This window comes from Oculina patagonica, chromosome 2 (genome assembly GCF_052425735.1).
Source record: "Oculina patagonica isolate OP01 chromosome 2, crgOcupat, whole genome shotgun sequence".
NCBI lineage: Eukaryota > Metazoa > Cnidaria > Anthozoa > Scleractinia > Oculinidae > Oculina > Oculina patagonica.
Window position 1 is genome coordinate 14,761,776 of NC_135759.1, and position 21,925 is coordinate 14,783,700.

Below are 21,925 nucleotides of genomic sequence, written 5' to 3' on the forward strand. Positions count from 1 at the left end.
TATCGCGTGCAATAACCCTTAGGTGTGTTCTCGTTAGAGTGGCTAGTTTCACCACCAAGCCTCGCTTTCAAAGTGCAGATTCAGTATTTTTATCATGAACGAATTGCCAAATCAGCAAAGATGAAAAGAATACACACGTGGAAACTGCATGAAGGCGGCAGAAGTTTGACAATAATTCGCGCAAACGAGGCTTGTGGTGAATTTTAAGCATATGACGTTATCATGAATAAGGCCTATTCCTTAAAGTGTCTATGATACGAAAGCTTTTTCTCCTGGCTTATTCAGTTCAACAAGTACAAACAAAATGATCATTGACTTAACACCAGCTTGAAACCTCTTCGAAGTGTTTAGTCCTCAAAGTACAGAATATCGCAAGGAACGTTCGGCCAACCGTCATGTGGTTTGCTTCTGTGACGTCAAGCTGTTTGGATATCTGAGCAATCTAATTCGAAGACCTTCTGGGTACTCCTTATATTAGTAAATATCTTCACAAACAACTTTTCACAGCCATTTATAATAACCACAATTTCGTCGCCCGTGACTCGACATCACTAGCAGTTATCTACCTTATTGTTACTTATTTTCGCGGGAACTTAATTTCGCGAGAATGGAACAGGCATATTTCGCGGGTCTTAATTTTCGAAATTTGGGCAAAAATACGTTTAAAGCACTAAAAATTCGTTAAAAATATTTTTTTCATTTCGAGATTTTCCAAAAAATAAAAACAATAAGGTAGTTTCTTTCAGACTCTTACGAATGGAGGACGTTTGCCAAAGAATATTTTACTGCATTTTAATCCTTTTTTCTGTCACTATATCGATTTTCCACTGGCTGCTACTTTTGAACTTTTTACAACAACAACAACAAAAGTTTATTACCAATAGCTTTTTCGCTGTACACAAATGGTAATTTTTATAATTTTAACATAACCAAAATAACTGAACTACAAATATATCGATAAACAAGTTAATGTCTATAGAGCAGAATGATATAATTAGAGAGAGATCTGGACACTGACTATGATTTGCCCGATAGGGGCCTGGTACGAGTCGTTCGTACCACGTTGTTCTTGTTACATGTTCTCGTCATTCTTAAGTGAGAATGCTCGTCGATATTAAAGTGTATTTCTCAATGAAATGGATACATTCCTATCTATGACGAGAACACGTCCAACCAAGCAGTGAATAGGCGAAGGAAACACCGACAACAAGCGGATTTCTTCGTCGTACGCCACACGGAACACAACCATCGACCGCGACCGCCATCTTTGTTTTCACACAGAAACAACCCTTCCTTCGCCGTAGCGACAGACCATTACAGCAAACAAGGTCAGACCACAGCAGATGGCGAAGAAATACAAGTGCCCGTTCCCGGAATGCACCTACGAAACGGAAGAGGTGACAGACGCGCTCGCGGCCGTTTTGATCTCGGTTCACTCGTCAGGCACACACACCGCTCCTGTAGTCGCCGCTGCTGCACCAAGCGCCGCCCCAAACACCGCCCCAAACACCAAACTCGAAAAAGTACGGCGCCCAACAATCTCTGCCGCAGGGTCAAGCGAGGATTGGTCGTATTTTCTCACCCGTTGGGGCGACTATGTCGCAGCGACCAACGTCACAGGCAAAGATAAAGTCATCCAACTCCTTGAGTGCTGCGATGAACAGCTTCGGAAGGACCTAACACGAAACGCAGGCGGCTCCCTCACTGACAAAACTGCCGATCAAGTGATGGAGGCCATCAAAAAACTTGCCGTGAGGGAGGAAAATACAATGGTTGCCCGAGTTCAACTGCACAACATGCGCCAGGACCGGGACGAAACGATCCGAAGTTTTGGTGCCCGCCTTCGCGGCCAAGCCGGCGTCTGCAAATTTTTGGTCACCTGCCCTGGTTGTGCAATCGAAGTTAACTACACAGAAAATGTTTTGCGCGACGTCGTAACACGCGGCCTGGCCGACAGCGAAATACAACTGGATCTACTAGGAGAAAGGAATCAGGAAATGACCCTCGAAGAAGTGTTCAAATTTATAGAGGCAAAAGAGGCTGGAAAACGATCCGCTGGCCGCCTGTTGCAAAGCCAAGGTGTAGATGCCGCAAGCAGCCAATACCGTCGTGCTAAACAGGATGACATTAAACGGCGTAAAGCTGGAGACAACGACCCATGCTATTACTGCAACAAGCGCGGCCATGGCAGAAGCGCCCCGACCAGGATAAGACGAACTGACTGCCCTGCTTATGGCACAATCTGCGAACAGTGTGGGCGACCGAACCATTTTGCAAGCGTGTGTAACAGCAAGAACAAGTCCACCAAACCCCAACAGCCTACCCCACCCAGTGGCAATACCACCGAAGGTGCAATCTTCGACTCACTCTGCACCGCAACAAGCCTCAGCAACAATTCTGGCAGAGATGTAGTCAAACTTGACCACCACCTATACTGCCACCTAACTGATTGTTGGGTCCGACAACCATCAAAGTCCCAACCATTCATCGAGCTTACAGCAACTGCCCACCCAGAGGACTACACAGCGCTGGGATACAACCCTCCCACATCACGGCTGACACCAGTACGACTATCTGCTATGGCTGACACAGGCTGCCAGAGCTGCTTAGCTAGCATAAAAGTCATCCGTCGCCTTGGCCTGAGTGAGAGAGAACTGATCCCAGTCACCATGCAAATGCACGCCGTGAACAACAATGGTATCAAGATCCTGGGTGCTGTCATCCTCAGGTTCTCAGGCAGGTCTCCGTCCGGTGCAACCCTTGAAAGTCGACAACTCGTGTATGTGACAAGTGACTCGGACAAACTTTTCCTGAGCCGGGAAACCTGCACGGCACTGGGCATGATCACCAAAAACTTTCCCACCGTGGGCGAGACCATCCACGCATGTAGCACGACCGAGCCAGACACAGCATGCGATGCGACAGAAACACCCCCCTCAGACAGCACCAAGGCACCTGAGAGCGCATCCAGCTCGCCGTGCACCTGCCCACGTCGCAAAACACCACCACCCAAGCCCACTGAACTCCCATTTCCAGCGATGGAAAGCAACCAGATGAAACTGCAGCAGTGGCTCCTAGATTACTACCGATCCAGCACCTTCAACACCTGCGAGCACCAACCCCTACCGCTGATGGAGACCATCCCTATGAGGCTAATGGTTGACCCTGGTGCGGAACCGGTTGCACACCACACTCCCATACCAGTACCACTTCACTGGCAAGAAGATGTCAAGGCAGGACTTGACCAGGACGTATCACTGGGCGTGCTTGAGCAAGTCCCGGTAGGAGAGCCTGTCACATGGTGCCACCGCATGGTTGTATGTGCAAAAAAGAACGGCAAGCCTCGACGCACAGTCGACTTCCAGGCGCTTAACCTCCACGCCACACGCGAGACACACCACACGCAGAGCCCCTTCCACCAAGCACGCTCCATACCCAGTAACACAAAAAAGACCGTCTTTGACTGCTGGAATGGCTACCACAGCGTCCCCCTCCATGCGGAAGATCGCCACCTCACCACTTTCATAACCCCATGGGGTCGATACCGCTACAAAACAGCACCCCAGGGTTACATCGCCTCCGGTGATGGCTACTCGAGACGCTTTGACGAGATTGTCTCTCACGTCCGAAACAAAACTAAGTGCATCGATGACACCCTCCTTTGGGCAGATGACCTCCAAAAGAGCTTCTTCCAGGCAGTGGATTGGCTCGACCTCTGCGGACACAACGGAATCATACTTAACCCAGACAAGTTTGTGTTCGGAGCCGACACTGTGGAGTTCGCTGGATTTGAGATCACCCCAAGCAACGTGCGGCCATGCAAAAAGTACCTCAATGCCATCAGCAACTTCCCAACACCAGCCAACATCACTGATGTACGCTCGTGGTTTGGACTCATCAACCAGGTCTCTTATGCCTTTGCTGCTAATGAACGCATGCTGCCATTCCGACAGTTACTCCAGCCAGGAACTCCCTTCCAGTGGACTGATGAGCTCAACCAGCTCTTCGAGGAATCTAAGTCCGTAATCATTAGTGAAATTGAGGAGGGCGTGCGCATCTTTGACAAATCCAAACCGACCTGCCTGGCAACCGACTGGTCCAAAAGTGGCATTGGTTTCTGGCTATTCCAAAAACACTGCCAGTGTCCATCCACTGAACCCTTCTGCTGCAACACCGGCTGGCAAATCGCACTAGTCGGCAGCCGCTTCACACATGCCGCTGAATCTCGTTATGCCCCAGTGGAGGGAGAAGCTCTCGCCGTCGCAGATGCCCTTGACAAAGCTCGATTTTTTGTCCTGGGCTGCAGCAACCTAATCATCGCAGTGGATCACAAGCCCCTACTTAAGGTGTTTGGAGACCGGTCCCTTGAGGAGATCACTAACGCCAGATTACGCAACCTCAAGGAAAAGACGTTACGTTACCGGTTCCGAATGGTACACATCCCCGATGTGCGACACAAAGCCGCTGATGCCATTTCCCGTCACCCTACAGGAACCACCACACCAGACATGCTGATCCTGCCAGACGACATAGCAGCAGCCACAACTGCCCCGGCTGTTCTACCCCAATTAGCTGCCTCAGGACACTCATTCCTGGCCGGCATCCGCCAGAGCGAGCCTCGGCTAGGAACCTGCTCAATCAACATTGATGACCAGTTAGCATCCTCAGCTTCCTCAGCACTGAGCACAATGGCCGTTACCTGGGACAGGGTCAAACTAGCTACAACAAGTGATGGGGACATGACTCAGCTACTCGACATCATAGAGAGTGGATTCCCCCAGTTCCGCCATGAGCTACTGCCTGCCCTTCGGGAGTACTATCAGTTTCGCGAACACCTATACACAGTCGATGGCGTAATCCTCTACAAGAATCGCATCGTCATACCACCATCCCTCAGACAGCATGTCTTAACCGTCTTACACTCAGCACACCAAGGCGTGACCTCCATGACCGCACGTGCTGACAGCACTGTATTCTGGCCTGGCATCACTCGAGCCATCCTTGCCCTACGGGAAACCTGCAACCATTGTAACCGCATGGCACCATCCCAACCGAGTGCACCGCCCTCACCCACCATTCTTCCAGCTCATCCCTTCCAATGCATCTGTGCTGACTTCTTCCACCACAAGGGGGTCAACTACCTCGTTGTGGTAGATCGCTACTCCAACTGGCCCATTGTTGAACGAGCACGAGAGGGATCTAAAGGCCTGATTGACTGCCTGCGGCGCACATTTGCCACGTTTGGCATCCCCGATGAATGTGCAACAGATGGAGGACCGGAATTCACTGCAGCAGCCACATGCCAATTCCTGAACGAGTGGGGTGTCCACCACCGTCTATCATCAGTGGCGTTCCCCCACTCAAACTGCAGAGCAGAGATTGGTGTAAAGACAGTTAAACGGATAATCACAGACAACACAACCCCAAACGGCAGCCTTAACACCGACTCCCTGCAGCGTGCCATCCTTCAATATCGGAACACTCCAGACCCTAATACGCAGCTCTCCCCCGCACAGTGTGTATTCGGCAGGCCTATCAAGGACTTTATACCTATCCTGCCAGGCCGCTATCAACCACACCCTACCTGGAGTGACACCCTAGCCACGAGAGAGGAAGCTCTGCGAAACCGCCACATGAAAGCTGCCGAAAGATGGACAGAGCACACCAAGAGACTCCCACCCCTGGCAGTTGGCAACCACGTACGCATCCAGAACCAAACAGGCCCATACCCCACTAAGTGGGACAAGACAGGCGTAGTGATTGAGGTCCGCCAGTTTGACCAGTATGTCGTGCGTGTTGATGGCTCCGGCAGGATGACCACCCGTAACCGAAAGTTTCTAAAAAAGTACATCCCTGTGCAAACCAAGCCCCCTCGGCACACTATCACTGATGACCTCCGACACCTTAACCTGCTGACCCCCACACCAGCCAAGCCACCCAGGCCCAATCCACCACCTGCAGAGCTGCCACCTCCACCACCATCTGGCACGCCACTGCGTTGTCCCGACCTTACCAGCCCCAACCAAGAGGGGTGTGCACCCCCGCCACCACCTACGCACACGACACAGCCCCACCCTTCTGCAAATCCATCGGTACCGGCCAGTTCAGGTCCACCACCCATTTGTGAACCACCATCCCCTTCCCCTGTGGATGCACCAGTGCCGGCAAACTCAGGCACACCTCAAGCACGGCCAAAGAAACCTGCACTAGCCTTGCGGCGGCTACAGGATTTTAATGCAAAAGGACTTCTCGAACAATGAGACTGCCACATGACTCATATGAATGACATTATGTTTTCTAGTTTTGTTTTGTTCTTTCAAATTGACAATTACGATTCTCTGATATCAGTCTTCACTGCCCCTTCAACACAAACATGAGGAACACTAAAGACTTGGGGGGAGATAGAGCAGAATGATATAATTAGAGAGAGATCTGGACACTGACTATGATTTGCCCGATAGGGGCCTGGTACGAGTCGTTCGTACCACGTTGTTCTTGTTACATGTTCTCGTCATTCTTAAGTGAGAATGCTCGTCGATATTAAAGTGTATTTCTCAATGAAATGGATACATTCCTATCTAGTCTAGATGTACTGATAGATTATTAAAACTAATTTCTTTCAACAAGTGTAACATCATGTTCTGTGTAGGCGTTTTGAACTGGTATATCGTTCTACACTACATTTCCACTTCCTCTCTATTCACTTGCTTATACACAAGTTAGGAAAACAAGAACCGTTGCAACTGGCGCAAAATATACTTTCTGTTTTTGATACAACGATAATCTCTTCTCACCTAATAGCAAGGACAAATATCAACAAAACTTATACAAAGACAATCTATATTTAAATACTTGTTCGATTGTCACCTTTTTTTCTTCTGATATAATAACTGCAAGTTAGCCTTATGCTGACCAGTCTAGAAAAAGCACATCTCAGAAAAGTATAATCAAGCAACAGCCCTTTTCCCGTCCATTTGAAGCTCGCACATTAAACGCCAAAACTTGAACTTGTAAGTGTAACTAAACAGAAGTGAAGACCTGCTTTGCTTCATGATTTGTACTTTGGTTGTCATAACAGCGACAAAGGAGTTACGTCATGGGGTTTTAACTTCATTGTTTGTTTTCTTCTAAATCGCCATCAATCTCAACAATTTTTACACCTTTACCAATACATCTTTAGTGTAAGGCCCTAAACTTTGGAATCTTTACCAATATCCATCACTGGTTCGACAAGCTTATCTACCTTTAAGAAATGATGATAAAATTTTTAATGAAACGAGACTGAATTGGTCAAGCCACACATTCCCAACATCATTTGTAAATATATTGATAACCGAGGTGGCCTCCCCTATAAGCCCGGTGGTTTCTTGGAGGTCTCCTCGCCCTAACTTATTACTAGATATGTAATACATGTAATAGTTATTTGGAAGTGGCAAATAAATGATGATGATGATGATGATGATGATGATGATGATGACGATGACGATGACGATGATGATGGTGATGATAATGATGATGATGATAGGGTAGCTTAGTTCTTGTAGCTTAGTAGCTCCAATTAGAAGGTAATTTTGTACATGATAAAAATGACCTAATATACGTGTAACGGCATAGATTCCTTACGTAACAAAACAAAGTAATACATGCTTACAACGTGAAAAAGCTCTATTTCATGTGATTATCGTAGTGTTCGAGAAGTAGAGCTCGGCTACCAAATTTATCCAGACAAATCCAACATTCAACGTCGCCTTCCTCAAGTTGTCGCAAATCGGATGTTGCCGAAGATGATGTAATATTTTTATCACATTCAGTATCCTTATTGACTGGATAGGTCCAATAGTTCGCATCTTTGGGTTTTCTAAGGTATTCTACATTAATGATATTCTCCTTGGTCTGTCTGCATTTATACGACTTCTTCCCTGTGTGGACTCTTTGGTGTTTCTGCAAACCTCCTGTTTGGCTAAAGCACTTGCCACACTGTTTGCATTCATAAGGCTTTTCACCTGTGTGGACTCTTTCATGAGTTCGCAAATGCGATGCAGTTCTAAAACACTTGCCACATTGTTTGCATTCATAAGGCTTTTCACCTGTGTGGATTCTTTCATGAGTTCGCAAATCTCCGGCTTTTCCAAAACACTTGCCACACCGTTTGCATTTACAAGGTTTTTCACCAGAGTGGATTCTTTCATGACTTCTCAAGTTTCCTGCTTGGCTAAAACACTTGCCACACTGTTTGCATTCATAAGGCTTTTCACCAGAGTGGACTCTTTCATGAGTTCGCAAATGTGTTGCTTGATTAAAACACTTCCCACACTGTTTGCATTCATAAGGCTTTTCACCAGTATGAACTCTTTCATGAATCTTCAAACTTACTGCATGTGTAAAACACTTGCCACACTGTCTGCATTCATAAGGCTTTTCCCCTGTGTGGACTCTTTCATGAGTTCGCAAATTCGATGTATTTATAAAACACTTGCCACACTGTTTGCATTCAAAAGGCTTTTCACCACTGTGGACTCTTTCATGAGTCCTCAAATGTGTTGCGCGATTAAAACACTTTCCACATTGTTTGCATTCAAATGGCTTTTCCCCTGTGTGGACTCTTTCATGAGTTCGCAAATTCGATGTATTTATAAAACACTTGCCACACTGTTTGCATTCAAAAGGCTTTTCACCACTGTGGACTCTTTCATGTATGTGCAAGTTTCCTGATTGGATAAAACACTTGCCACAATGTTTACAGACAAACGTTGTCTCCCCAGTGCGAGTTGTCCTTTGTTTCCTCGGTTTTGACATCTCACTAGTTGTTTTTCCTTATGCCTCCATTTCTGAAAAAAAGTCAATGAAAAGTAAAAAAAGTTCTAACATATTACATAAGCTGATCAAAGGTATTTACTCCTTCAATAAGTTAAGTAACTTGAAGCTTCAGTCATGCAGTGGCTATTAAGAGAGCACTGCAGTTCTTTTAGCCTTGTGTATTCCAAGAAAATATGTGTTGTCCACCTTAAGGTTACTACCTTATTATAGGAAATTAACGATACATGTAATAAGTATATACTAAAACAGTGGATAGCGCTATTGGCGCGAGCTGATTGGCTACGTAAACTCGGAATATCCTTTGCTATTCACCTCCGAGCAACGCGCGCGAGAAAATTGTAATCTCTGAAGGGGGAATTTCTGGTTTCTGTTGAATTAAAGGACTAGGAGTATTTCTATTCTTATGGGATGCTGTTTCATCACAAGGTCACAGCCCCACCCGAGTTGCATCGAGACTGCACACACGAAACTGATAAGGCCGTTTGTGTAGATGCTGGATTTTGTCATACTTAAAAATAAAAGAAAAAAATCAGTAGATTTTTTGTAGTTCGAAAAACAATGAATATTTTAAAAAATACATTTTACGCAACGTAAACATCTTCTGTTTTATTTGCTTATAACTTTTGCTAGGAGTTTCCGATCTTTTCAGAATTTTCAGCATTGTTTTAGCTGGTATTAAGCTTTTAAATAATCAATGCAATCTTAACATTACACAAGCGTTGTTTTAATAACTGGTAAAAATACACAAGCATAATATATTTAAGCTAAAATCTAACAGTCAACTGTGCAGCAATTTCTACCCAGCCGATTTCGTTGAAACTTGCTCATATGAATTCTTGGATAATTTGAACTTATTTACAGCAATAAGAAAAAAAATCTATCTTCACGTTTAGAAAATATTCGCGTTTTATTAAAAAATAGGTTAATTTAAAAGTGCTAATATTTCGTGTTTATTGTTTTTGTTTATTCCAAATTTTAAAGCTTTATAAAATTTAAACATTTGGTATTTCGACTACCAAAAGTCATAGAAATCGGTTAAGGTTTCCATGCCCAAAAATCGATTTAAAAAATAGCACCTCCGCTCCTGGAAATACCCGCGGGCCACCGTAACCTTATAATTGAATGTCTGTTAACATTTAAATTATAACTTTTTGACACCAATGTACAACTGCTAAGATTTAATGGAATTAAGAAATCATGGTATATGTTAAGCTAAGTAAAAATATGAAAAAAGATGTTAATAAATCAGGAACAAACTGTCCTGCAAACTACTTGGACAAAACTCTAGAAACTCCCAACAGCAGTTATATGTATGACCTTCTGCACACTGACTGAGCCAATACATGTACATCAAAACAAAACACAGGGGAGGTGTGGTGGCCTAATTGATAGTTGCCTGGACTTCAGAGTGAGCAGTCCAGGTTTGAGCCCTGGCTGGGATCACTACCTTGTGTTCTTGGACAACACACTTTACTCTGACTCATAGTCCCTCAATTCACCACCAAGGAGTATACCGGGGTACTAGCGAATTTATTGCTGTAGGTACCCTTTGACAGACCAGCATCCCATTCAGTCAGTTAATGCTACTGAAACCGGCATAAGCTCTGGCCTGATGGGCCACAGGTAAATATGCAGACTTCATCTATATATGCCAAAACATGAACTTTTTTCAGTTAAAAGCAAAAACCAATTTTGATTGTGTCAATTTTACAAACTGAAAATTGCCATGTTTAATTTTATTCCAACAAACATACCGTACTTTGAAAATTGAGGATAATGATGGAAATTGACAAAAATTAATAATGGTAATAGGACTGAGTGGAGTCCAATTCGGTCTGTAATCATACAATTGATTAACAGAATCGGATGACCACAAAGCGGGAGTCTTGTTAAATTTTTGATTAATCATGGAAAAAGTCAAAATTTTCCATCATTTATTGGTTTTCAATTTACAAATATCAGTTGATTAATAAGCATTGAATGTTATCGATTGATATATTTGATAACATTGACTTTTAATATCAGAAAACATTTGGCAAGTGACATCATCGCCGCCATGTTGGTGGTCAATAACATGACCACCAACATGGTGGCCATGCCACTATCATTTGAATCTCTCAGGGTTGGTTGCAAACCTTAAACATCAGTTCTGTAAGCTACATGTGAAAAAATATTCACAGCCTGCCACACTGTCCTCGATAAGCGTCAAGATGTTTCACTTTGATTTGCTCTACAGGAGTAGTAATGCATGGATCAATTTGACCTGTTACCATCCCCCTCCGGGTAACCCCCGGGACAAGTCTGGCCCTTCGGACCAAGGGGTGGGGAATTGTTTGAAGCTGTCTTGTCCCGGGGGTACGTAATGGGGAAAATCGTGAATAACTTTTTGTTCTTTGTGTGACATGCTTGCCTCCACTCTTCGGTTGACATGTTGGCGCTGGACCACATGGAGGACACTGCATATTGCATAAAAAATCTCCAGAATTTGTAGCCGACTGGTTGCATGGAGAAGAATATGTCTCAAAATTAAAAAGCTGTATTCAAGTTACGTTTATAATAAACTGTTACTGGTATCAGCGACGCAGAGGCAACCATATGTATTTTGAGGTGTGATTCTTAAGTGTTAACAATCTTGAATATGTGCTGTAGTACAGTAAAATGGCTAGACCTCAGTTGAGTGTTTTTATGAGCTACCGTAATGATTCGATTTAGCGCCCTCCTTCCAATAAGTGCCCCCTTCCGAATAAGCACCCCCCTTCGAATGTGTTTTTGTTAATAAGCGCCCGTATTCCAATAAGCGCCCCCATTGTTATAAGCGCCCCCCATTCTTATACGCGCCCCTGGTCTTAAAAGCGCTCCCATTGTGCCTAACTGACCCTACTGAAGTCGTCGACGTCGAAAAGATGAACTCGTGAACATTCACCATACCATACATGTATATATTTACCGCTAAAATGAACAATTCTTGTAAAAGTAACTGAACTTTTAACAATTTGTTACTGTTACAGTTTATGTTATTGCTGGTTATTTTAAAATATATTAAATTTTTGTATTGAACATTTGGTTGTTACGCAAAAAATTTTAATAAGCGCCCTGTCCCGAATAAGCACCCTGTCTCGAATAAGCGCCCTCCCTTAAGGTGCCAAAAGTAAATAAGCGCCCCGGGCGCTAAATCGAATCATTACGGTAAGCTATCAAGAACTACTCCAAACTGCTGCCGTCATTTTGTTTCGGGCCCACCACGTGTATATGCCGATATTTAGAATAAGACAGTGGCTGGTTCAAAGATTCTTTCTTCAGAGAAAATGTGGGTTAGAGTATTTTTCTTTGGTTTCTTGTGTTTAAAGGTCAAATGAACAGAAATTTCAAAATGCCATTTTAACCAACCACATGCTAAAACTATCCATTATTGAGTAAAATTAAGAAAAATTTTTGTTTTCCGAGCCTTAAAGCGTGAATTACAGCAAAAAATACGAAAACGTTTTTGAATGACTGCGCACTGAAATGGAAGGAATGGAACAAGTTTTTGACGTCATAATTGGTGTTTTTGAAGACGACAGCAGACCGATTCCGCAGACCGCACTGAAGGCAACGTCAACGACAATGTCTGGTGGAAAATTAATTTATATTTTACTTGAGACTCTCGCAACTTTCCGGACGTATTCTGCTTATTTATCGCTTTAGGGATTAGCTTTCAAAGAAAGCGTTCATCTCCAAATAGAAAAACCAAAAATTAGCCGTTGTGGCCGACGTTGTCCAAAATACGCAGAATTTCGTCATTTCACGTTGTTTTCGGCAGAGAAAGGCTTTGAAGTGTGCCAAGATTCAAAACGCATGTGCATAGTTAACGCACGTGCAGATAATTCTGCTCATAAACGTTAAATGCTAATGAGAAAGAACAATAGAGATTCCTGATTTGTTTTCATACCAGCATGCATTCTACCTGTCTCACATGATATGCAAAACGACAGCAAACAAAACTTTAAGCTATTTTTGAGCTTTAGATATTTTATTTAAAAAGATGTGCCTCTCTGAACAACAACCAACAAACAATCAACTGAAAACGTTCAAACAGAACGAAAAAACTGTTTGAATTGTCACTAAACGCATTTTTTTAGATTTCAAGGTGCGGTCTGCGGAATCGTCTGCGGTCGTCTTCAAAAACACCAATTATGACGTCACAAGTTTTTATTTCCGAGAATTTTCCGACAATAGACAAATTCGGCTAACGTGTTTACATTGTTGTTGCCACCCAATTCAGATCATGTGATGATTCCTTTGGGAGGTTACAATTGTTCTGTTCGTTCATACTCCCATGCGCTCAGTTACGTGTGACAAATTGCACAATTGTAACCTCCCAAAGGAATCATCACATGGTCTGAATTGGGTGGCAACAACGATGTAAACACGTTAGCCGAATTTGTCTATTTTTTCCGAGCACTCTACGATAATGAAGGCCTAAAAAAAGCATTTTTCAACTTGCAATTTCTCTGCGATGCAATGTCCGATTACTTTGAAACTTTGGGATGTTTATTTGGCTCTTAATAAACACATGGGCAAAAAATAACAAAAATCGAAATTTCTGTTCATTTGACCTTTAAGAGGGCGTCCGTGTTACAGCGGATAAGGCACTTTTCGGACCTTCACCGATTTCCCTGATTTTTTCAGTGAAAGTCGACAATTATATCCCAGTAACAAATATCACATTTATTTGGATCAATTCGATATTTTATATTTTTTGCGAGGCGATTTTCAAAGTCACCTCAAAACCATGCAATTCGCCATTGGAGACTCCGTAAACTTGCTGTAAATGACGGTCGCTGCCAAAACTTTATTACTCAATTCCACGAGCTGATTATTTTACATATTGAAGTTTCATCTTCCCTCTATAGTGTAGATGTTTTATAATTGAAATCTATTTAAGTTTCGTTAAGTTATGATTTTTTTAATTTGACTCCCAACAAACTCCGGAATGTGCAAAGCGTGACATGCCTGTAGTTGAACGCCATTTTCTCGAATGTGGGACCTGATCTAGAATCGTGTCTATTGTAACTCAAAAGTACTAACACCATTATAGAAAAGTATGAAATAAAATTTGTGGGCACTCTTTACTGCGCGCCGTACAGAGCTCCACGAATTTCCCAAATATTCGCCATTTTGATCCAAAACAAAGAAAACGCTTGAGCGACCGATAAACCAATTCCAGAACCGTGAATGTTTGGAGATGTGTTAAATACTGCTAGAAGTCAGACTGTAAATGGAAAATATTTTTCTTTCGCAGTTCCAACCGTTTTAGTCGATTTCTCATTTTCAACGCTCACAGCAATAAATATATCACTTCGATCAATATGCAAATTTCGGCATAAGCCCGTGTTGTCACGGAACATCTGTATACCGCAACAATTTGCCTAAAAACGTTTTCCAAAGCAATTATTTCCTACTTACCTGGCCGGGCGATAAGATTCTTTAGGCTTCTATGTAGAAGCTTTCTTTTTGTTTGTGGCTGTAGAGAAGCTGTTTTCATTTCCCACGCTGCGATGAAACAGTGTTTGTTTTGCCGCAAGACTGACTTGTTCGTTTCAGTCTAATTCAATTAAAACCGGCCAGGCTGCCTAGTTTGTCAAAACCCGGGTTTTTGTTTTCGCTTGGCCTTTTCGAGGGGACTTTTTCAAGAAAATTCACGTTCCAAAAATGCCCTTCTTGTATTGAGTTGAAACTTGCTGATTTGCTGTCGAGGGTGTCGAATATGCTCCTTGTCTTGTCAAGACTCGCAAATTTCATACAGGTTCCTGATAGAGGGAGGCGAGAGGGGGGGAGAGGGGGGTGGGTGGGTGGGGGGGGATTAGGGTAAAGCCCTAGCCTATTGTTTTCCCGTATTTTCCAAATCCAAATCCCAGTTCTATCTATTGGTTTTTACTTGTGATTCCCAGTCCCAGTGGCCCAAATTTCATTTTCCCAGCAACAATTTGCCCAATCCAATTTCTCATTTTACCCCCTTCTAGCCCTTTCTCATAAACAAACAGTAATAAACAGTTATTTGATGAACATCAAAAGTCTCTGAAGTATTCGAGACATAAAAGTAAAAACACCAACAGTCGGGGCTTTATAATTGGAAGTCATTGTATTAATTTGATTTTAATAAGATGGTGGCCATAAATTTATCTGTCATAATTTAGTGGGCGGGGCATTAAAGTGTCTCTAAAACAAGAAAATAAATATTTAACACAAATGTGCATTTCGTATTCTATTACTATCGGTAATTGAAGGGAGTCGCGAGCCCTGCTACGATATATGTTTTTTCGACAACATGAATATAACAAATATGAAAGAACCCGCATTTTTACATTTGTCCATTAACTCATCAAGTCTTGACTACTAATAGTTCTCACTATAAAGCTGCCCCGCCTTTTTATAATTTGTTTTACAGCAATAATCTAGGATTAGTAGAGTCTTTTTGTCGCCTTTAAAATTAGGCTTCTTTTTTACTGTGCCATGTACGTCAAGACATTGTTTGATCTCTTTGCTGCGGAATTTCTTGTTGTGTGACACCATTGCGTCCCAAAAATATTCACAAGTTCAAGTCGATGGATATATTACCTAGCACGCGGAAATAACACCTAGCGGAAATAACACATATTATAATCATTTCATCGGGCATTGTGGCGTATTTTGCGGGCTAAAATGAAGAATTCAGCGGGCTAAAATATATTTTAGCCCGCTGCCGTGGACCAATCAGAAACAAGAAAATAACGAAGCCAGCCAATCAGAACTGAAAACCATTCAACTGTTCGCGCCGTTTTCTTGCTGGCTGACACAAGCTGGCATCACTTCAAGCTTCGTTTAATTTGAGTCTGCAATTGCAAACTGTTTTTAATTTGAGCTTTAAAACAACAAAATGGTTGAAGGACTGAACGGGAAAGCAAATTCTCAGTCTTCTTAGCTAGATAAAGAGGAATTACAGAAACTCAAAGAAGAATCCAGGCGGCGAAGTGAATGTAAGTTTGTCTTCGTCGAGTGAAACTCGCTCAGTTGAATTTCAAGCATATTCCAAACTGCCAGTTCAGTTAACAGCACAATTAATTTTAACACTTCTAAATGACAACTATTTCTTCGCTGCCGATAGAATTTTGTAATTTCCTTTTCAAGCAAAGATTGTTTTAAGTACTTTTGCGGTTTTCTGTCGAGTTTTGTAAACTTTACAATCAGAAATAAACGCCGACTCGCAACGGCAGTGTTCAAGATATCGCTTACTGTTTTTGATTCCTTAACTAAATGCCCTCTGAAATGATTATAATAGTAATAGAGTTAATGTTCTTGGGCGTAAATATGTTTTTGGCCCTTCTCAGAGCTCATTTTAGCCCTCGCCTGCGGCTCGGGCTAAAATGAGCCTGAGTCGGGCCAAAAACATATTTACACCCGCGAACATCAACTCTATTGTTATAACACATTATTATCTCGGGCTTATAACATTCACATTTATTAAACTTACAATGATTTCCAGTTCAAAAAGCCTAAAAAATCCACGAGTAACGAAATATGACACATTCAAAGATTCGCGAAAACAATTTTTGATCCTTATTCAGACCACTTTATGGATCAAATAATCTGACAGTTTGTTAGCTAAACGAATTACCCCCGAGAACAAACCTTAACGCTTGAACCAGCACTTGGAACACAAGTTGCCAAGAACACGAAACCGATTGCTCGAAATCTTTCGACCTATTACTCACAACTGCATCAAATATCACTTAACACAATCAAAGCAGAGAAACCGCTCGAACAAATCTGTGAACACGCGTAAGCCAAACATCGGAGTAATCAACGTGTGACAAATGCCAAAACGCGGGTCAGTCTTTTTAATACCGTTCTAACCCAAGATAGGGATTTTTATTTACCGCTACCCCCTGTTATCGTGACATCATAATACCCATAACTTCTTCGGGCATTTTCTGCCTTTACGTCATCATTACCCAGGAATCCCTTGCGGCAAAACATTATCATTACTCAGAGATTCCTTGCGGCCTTGTTCGAGCAAATCGAGGTTTATTTCTGGTATACATACCGTATATTCGGACTGTAAGTACATTCTCTATATATACGCTCTATAATGAATGCCTCCTCGGGCTTTCGTCTCTGGGCGAAAGCCCTGCGGGGGCAATAACAGAAAACTGTTTTTCGTGAAAAGAGGATCGTAATATTAACGTTTAACCTTATGTGCTAATGAATGTTTCTTTGCAAGGTTAGTGACTTGTTTATCCCTTTATATTCATTCTTTTTCAATCTTGAACAACCTTAGTTGTTCAATCAGGTCTTTCTTTTTGTCTTTCGATTTGAATTGGACCTCAAAATGGCGCAAGATTTCTTTGAGCATTGGCGCGTTAAATTTGTCCAGGTTATGTTCTTTCAGCACACACGCACAGGTTGAATGCGTCGTACGACAGTGGGTGCTGCGGCCTCAGTTCGTTCACTACCTCTTCAACAAGTTGTTGTCTATCAACTTCTTCTTCCTCTAGCAATAGCTCCCTGGGACTCAGGTCGATTTTTTCTGGTTCCTCCTTTCTTCGTCTAGCCGCTGCTAGGGCTTTCCACAAGTTGCTCGAGATTTCCAAAAAAGTTGCCCGTAATTTCTCAAAAAGTTGCTCAAAAGTTGCTCCAAAAATACAAAAAAGTTGCTTCTGATAATAAAAGTTGCTCGAAAGTTGCTCCAAAAAATTCAAAACGCTGCTTGTAATCAAGAGAATTTCTCTAAATATATGCTAATTTCCCTTTGAGAGTAAGATTTCTAAGCAGTTTTATGCACTTTTACAGCAAAAGAAGGAATTCTTTAACTGAATTCTTTAACTGAGAAAAATCGTGATGATATCGATGACGTCATGTTTGTGACGAATTTTGTAATGTTTTAATATGCAGAAGAGCCGAAAGGTGGAACGTCTTCAGATGTTCCTCGAAAATCTTCGGCAAACTTCGTAAATCTTCGGAAACGTTCGTATTGCCTTTGAACAACACTCGGATTATCTTCGGAGATCTTCGGTCTGGAAATTGCTTAAAATGCAAAAAGTTGCTCGAGAGAGAAAAAGTTGCTCGAAGGGGAAAAAGTTGCTCGAAACATGAAAAGTTGCCAAAAAGTTGCCGAGCAACTTGTGGAAAGCCCTAGCCGCTGCACGGCGGGAAAAGAAGCCCTGCACTTGGCTCTTGGTCAGCCATATTTCTCTGCCAAATAAGCGATCGTTCTGCTCGTCTCTTGCCTTGTTGGTAGTTGCGTTCATAGTTTGATGCTGATGTCTTCAGCGCCATTAGGGTCAACCATGTTGGCATTGTTTGCCTTTTCGATGTCCGAGTCAAGCAAACAAAACAAAAAAGATTGCGTGATGTTACGCTGTGGAGTGTTTCCCTGGTTTATGAGGCGATTCATCTTTTTTTATTTTTTATTTTTTTTTTCGGGGGGGGCGTCTATTAGACACTGGGCGTCTATAGACTTTACACCTCAAGGGAGGTGTTTACTAGATACGAGGTTGTTCGTTTATTTGAGAGTGGACGTTTATTAGACCATATACAAGAAAACGTCGTGTCTTAAGTCTATACCATGTCTTTCAGGTATACGAAAGGGGTACCTTTTTTCAGTAAAAGTTATACAAAAAGGGAACGATTTCTGTCAAAATCGTTTATAAAAGGGCAGGGGTTAGAGCTCGGGCGAAGCCTTCCCGTACAAATTTTTTTAAAGTACCCCCCCCCCCCCGGGGGGATATATTTCACTCAAATTTAGCGGGATAGTGTTAACGCTTTTTTGAAAAAAAAAATAGCATCGACCACACCTTGTAATGGTCAAGCCCGCACTCAGTCTACTTCACAGCCGCTGGTAACGTCACGCTCTCGCCATGATTAGTTCGGCTTCCGTAACATCGCCGCATTTCGATAAGTGGCAGCTCGACAAATGAGCTGAAATATCCGAGTTTCACTCAGAGAGCAACACATGGCTTTCCTCATTCCTACTAGATCCACACGGAGTCTGTAATTTCTCGTGAAGAGAGCAACTGATTGGATGCAATAGCTGCCATTTCGTGCAGAAAGGACGCGCAAGGATTTTCTCGAAATTAGACAAAATCGCGGACATTAATTGGTCGGTTTAAATTGAATTAGATTGAAACAAACAAGTAAGTTTGCAAAAACAAACATTGAGTTATCCCAACTATTTGTATTTTATGTCTACAATGCTTCAAAGACTTTTAATGTTTATAAGATAATTGTAGAACTTGCTTTGCCTCATTGGAGTCCGATAGTTTTCACAAAACACTGTTCTAATATGCAAACAAAACTTGTGCGACGCAAATCAAGGATTTCCCTTAATTGTTTCCACAAAACCAGACTGGATTGTAATTTTTTCGAATAAATCCCTCCGAAAAAAAGCCAAGCAAATAAAAACCTTTTTGGGTATGAAAAAACATCCTCAGAAGCTTACAATGTTTTTTAAAAGGTTTTGCAAAGAGAAAAACAAAAAAAGGGCCCGACAGCGGTTTGACAAATAAGGCTTTAATTGAATTAGACTGAAACGAACAAGTCAGTCTTGCGGCAAAACAAACACTGTTTCATCGCAGCGTGGGAAATGAAAACAGCTTCTCTACAGCCACAAACAAAAAGAAAGCTTCTACATAGAAGCCTAAAGAATCTTATCGCCCGGCCAGGTAAGTAGGAAATAATTGCTTTGGAAAACGTTTTTAGGCAAATTGTTGCGGTATACAGATGTTCCGTGACAACACGGGCTTATGCCGAAATTTGCATATTGATCGAAGTGATATATTTATTGCTGTGAGCGTTGAAAATGAGAAATCGACTAAAACGGTTGGAACTGCGAAAGAAAAATATTTTCCATTTACAGTCTGACTTCTAGCAGTATTTAACACATCTCCAAACATTCACGGTTCTGGAATTGGTTTATCGGTCGCTCAAGCGTTTTCTTTGTTTTGGATCAAAATGGCGAATATTTGGGAAATTCGTGGAGCTCTGTACGGCGCGCAGTAAAGAGTGCCCACAAATTTTATTTCATACTTTTCTATAATGGTGTTAGTACTTTTGAGTTACAATAGACACGGTTCTAGATCAGGTCCCACATTCGAGAAAATGGCTTTCAACTACAGGCATGTCACGCTTTGCACATTCCGGAGTTTGTTGGGAGTCAAATTAAAAAAATCATAACTTAACGAGACTTAAATAGATTTTAATTATTAAACATCTACACTATCGAGGGAAGATGAAACTTCAATATGTAAAATAATCAGCTCGTGGAATTGAGTAATAAAGTTTTGGCAGCGACCGTCATTTATAGCAAGTTTACGGAGTCTCCAATGGCGAATTGCATGGTTTTGAGGTGACTTTGAAAATCGCCTCGCAAAAAATATAAAATATCGAATTGATCCAAATAAATGTGATATTTGTTACTGGGATATAATTGTCGACTTTCACTGAAAAAATCAGGGAAATCGGTGAAGGTCCGAAAAGTGCCTTATCCGCTGTAACACGGACGCCCTCTTAAGTTCTTGACAAAGCATCTGTTTTTTGTTATTATACAGAAATCAATATTGTTGTTTTTCTTTCGAACATAAAATGAGGATAGTGTGGAATTGTATCTTTCTGTGTGCCAAATCCCCGGGGGTATGCCCGGGGGGACATGGTAACAGTTCAAATTGAACCAAGCATAAATTTACAGATGGTGGAAAGATTTAACTAATATTTAATGCATGCAAATTATTCCCTATAACCCTTCACTCACGAACGGCAGTCTTGAATAAAACGAGAGTCACAAAATTGTATGCATGATTAAATATGGAGTTAAACAGAAAATTATGTTGCCAAGATTGTGAATGAAAGAAGCAAACGAGACGTTTCACTCTCTACATTGTCCCTAACAACACTAAACTGGGCAAGATGTCCGTAACCCCATACTAAATAATGCATACAATTTTGTGACTCTCGTTCTATTCGTGAGTGCCGTTCGTGTGTGAAGGATTGTGTGGAATATTGTGCATGCACAATAAAGTACGGGGCTACACCGAAAGCTTAAACTGCACAGCCACACGTGTAAAGGATGCTATCGGGTGCAATCGCTAGATGAGCTAAAGATACTGAAGATAAAGATGGAGGCTCAAAGCCTGTTCTAGTGGGGTTCTAGTTTAGGAATCGTAGCACCCAAATAAGAAATACATCTACTATCCACCAAAAGGCGTTTCTTATGCTATCTTACCTTCACTAGAAGAACCCTTTGCTGTTTTATACTTGATCAAAATTCTTGTGCGGGCAACAACACAGGCAACACAGATCGACACGAACGACGCTTTTCGAGTAGGTTGCGTGACTGATAACGCTAGTTCCAGTCTGCTAGCAAAAGAAATATCTACGCAGTATTTGGATTGGACTCGGGGATTTCATCTTTCGGATCTTTTTCTTGTTCCAGTCTACCGACAAAAGTGAGTCCCTGGCCGTTCGTCCCACGTCACCAAAACGAGTAGTGACGTCAGTAATACCGTGAAGGCCTGGGGAAAAAGCCGTACAGGAACTAGGCAAGTTTTTGCATATTTGTTAGTGTAACTTTCTCGTCGAAAAAGATCAAAAATTACTTCCGCTCGCGATTTTACGTCGGTCTATTTAGGTTCATCCAGGTTTTAAACTCTATTCAGCCTTTGAAATTTCATGGCTTTTTTCAAATATGACCTTTTCCATGACTTTTCCATGTTTTCCATGACCTAGACTTGACCTTTTGCTTGTACATTTTCAAAAATCATCTTGATTTCTGGCACATTTTTCAGATTTTTACCTTTTTTGCAAAAAATAAAAAATAAAAAGAAGGCTGCTTTATCTATTTTGTACAATAAACACCATTTTCCATGACTTTCCACGGCCCACACTTATATTCCATAACTTTATTTGTATCCGGTAGACAAATGTTATAAAATCGCTTTCCATCTATAAATGACTTTTCCACTTCAGGTTTTCTTCAATATACAGATACGAGGAATAACGGGACATGTCATACAAGTTTGCTAGCCGCTGACTTAAAACATCACTATTCACTTAAGCTACTCCTAAAAGATACAGCTTTTAAATACTTACATCAAAG

At 42.0% G+C, this 21,925-nt stretch overlaps 2 protein-coding genes across 2 annotated transcripts in view; both read right to left on the reverse strand.

Moving 5' to 3' along the window:
* The window catches only part of LOC144643128 (uncharacterized), a 48,185-nt gene that overhangs the window by 19,637 nt on the left and 6,623 nt on the right, over positions 1–21,925 (reverse strand). The window lies entirely within an intron of this gene.
* Positions 6,588–21,280, reverse strand: LOC144643126 (uncharacterized). Its single transcript, XM_078502287.1, has 2 exons — positions 21,053–21,280; positions 6,588–8,828 (listed from the first exon to the last, which is right to left on the reverse strand). The coding sequence occupies exon 2, from the start codon at positions 8,794–8,796 to the stop codon at positions 7,666–7,668; it is 1,131 nt and encodes a 376-aa protein (XP_078358413.1). The 5' UTR covers positions 8,797–8,828; positions 21,053–21,280; the 3' UTR covers positions 6,588–7,665.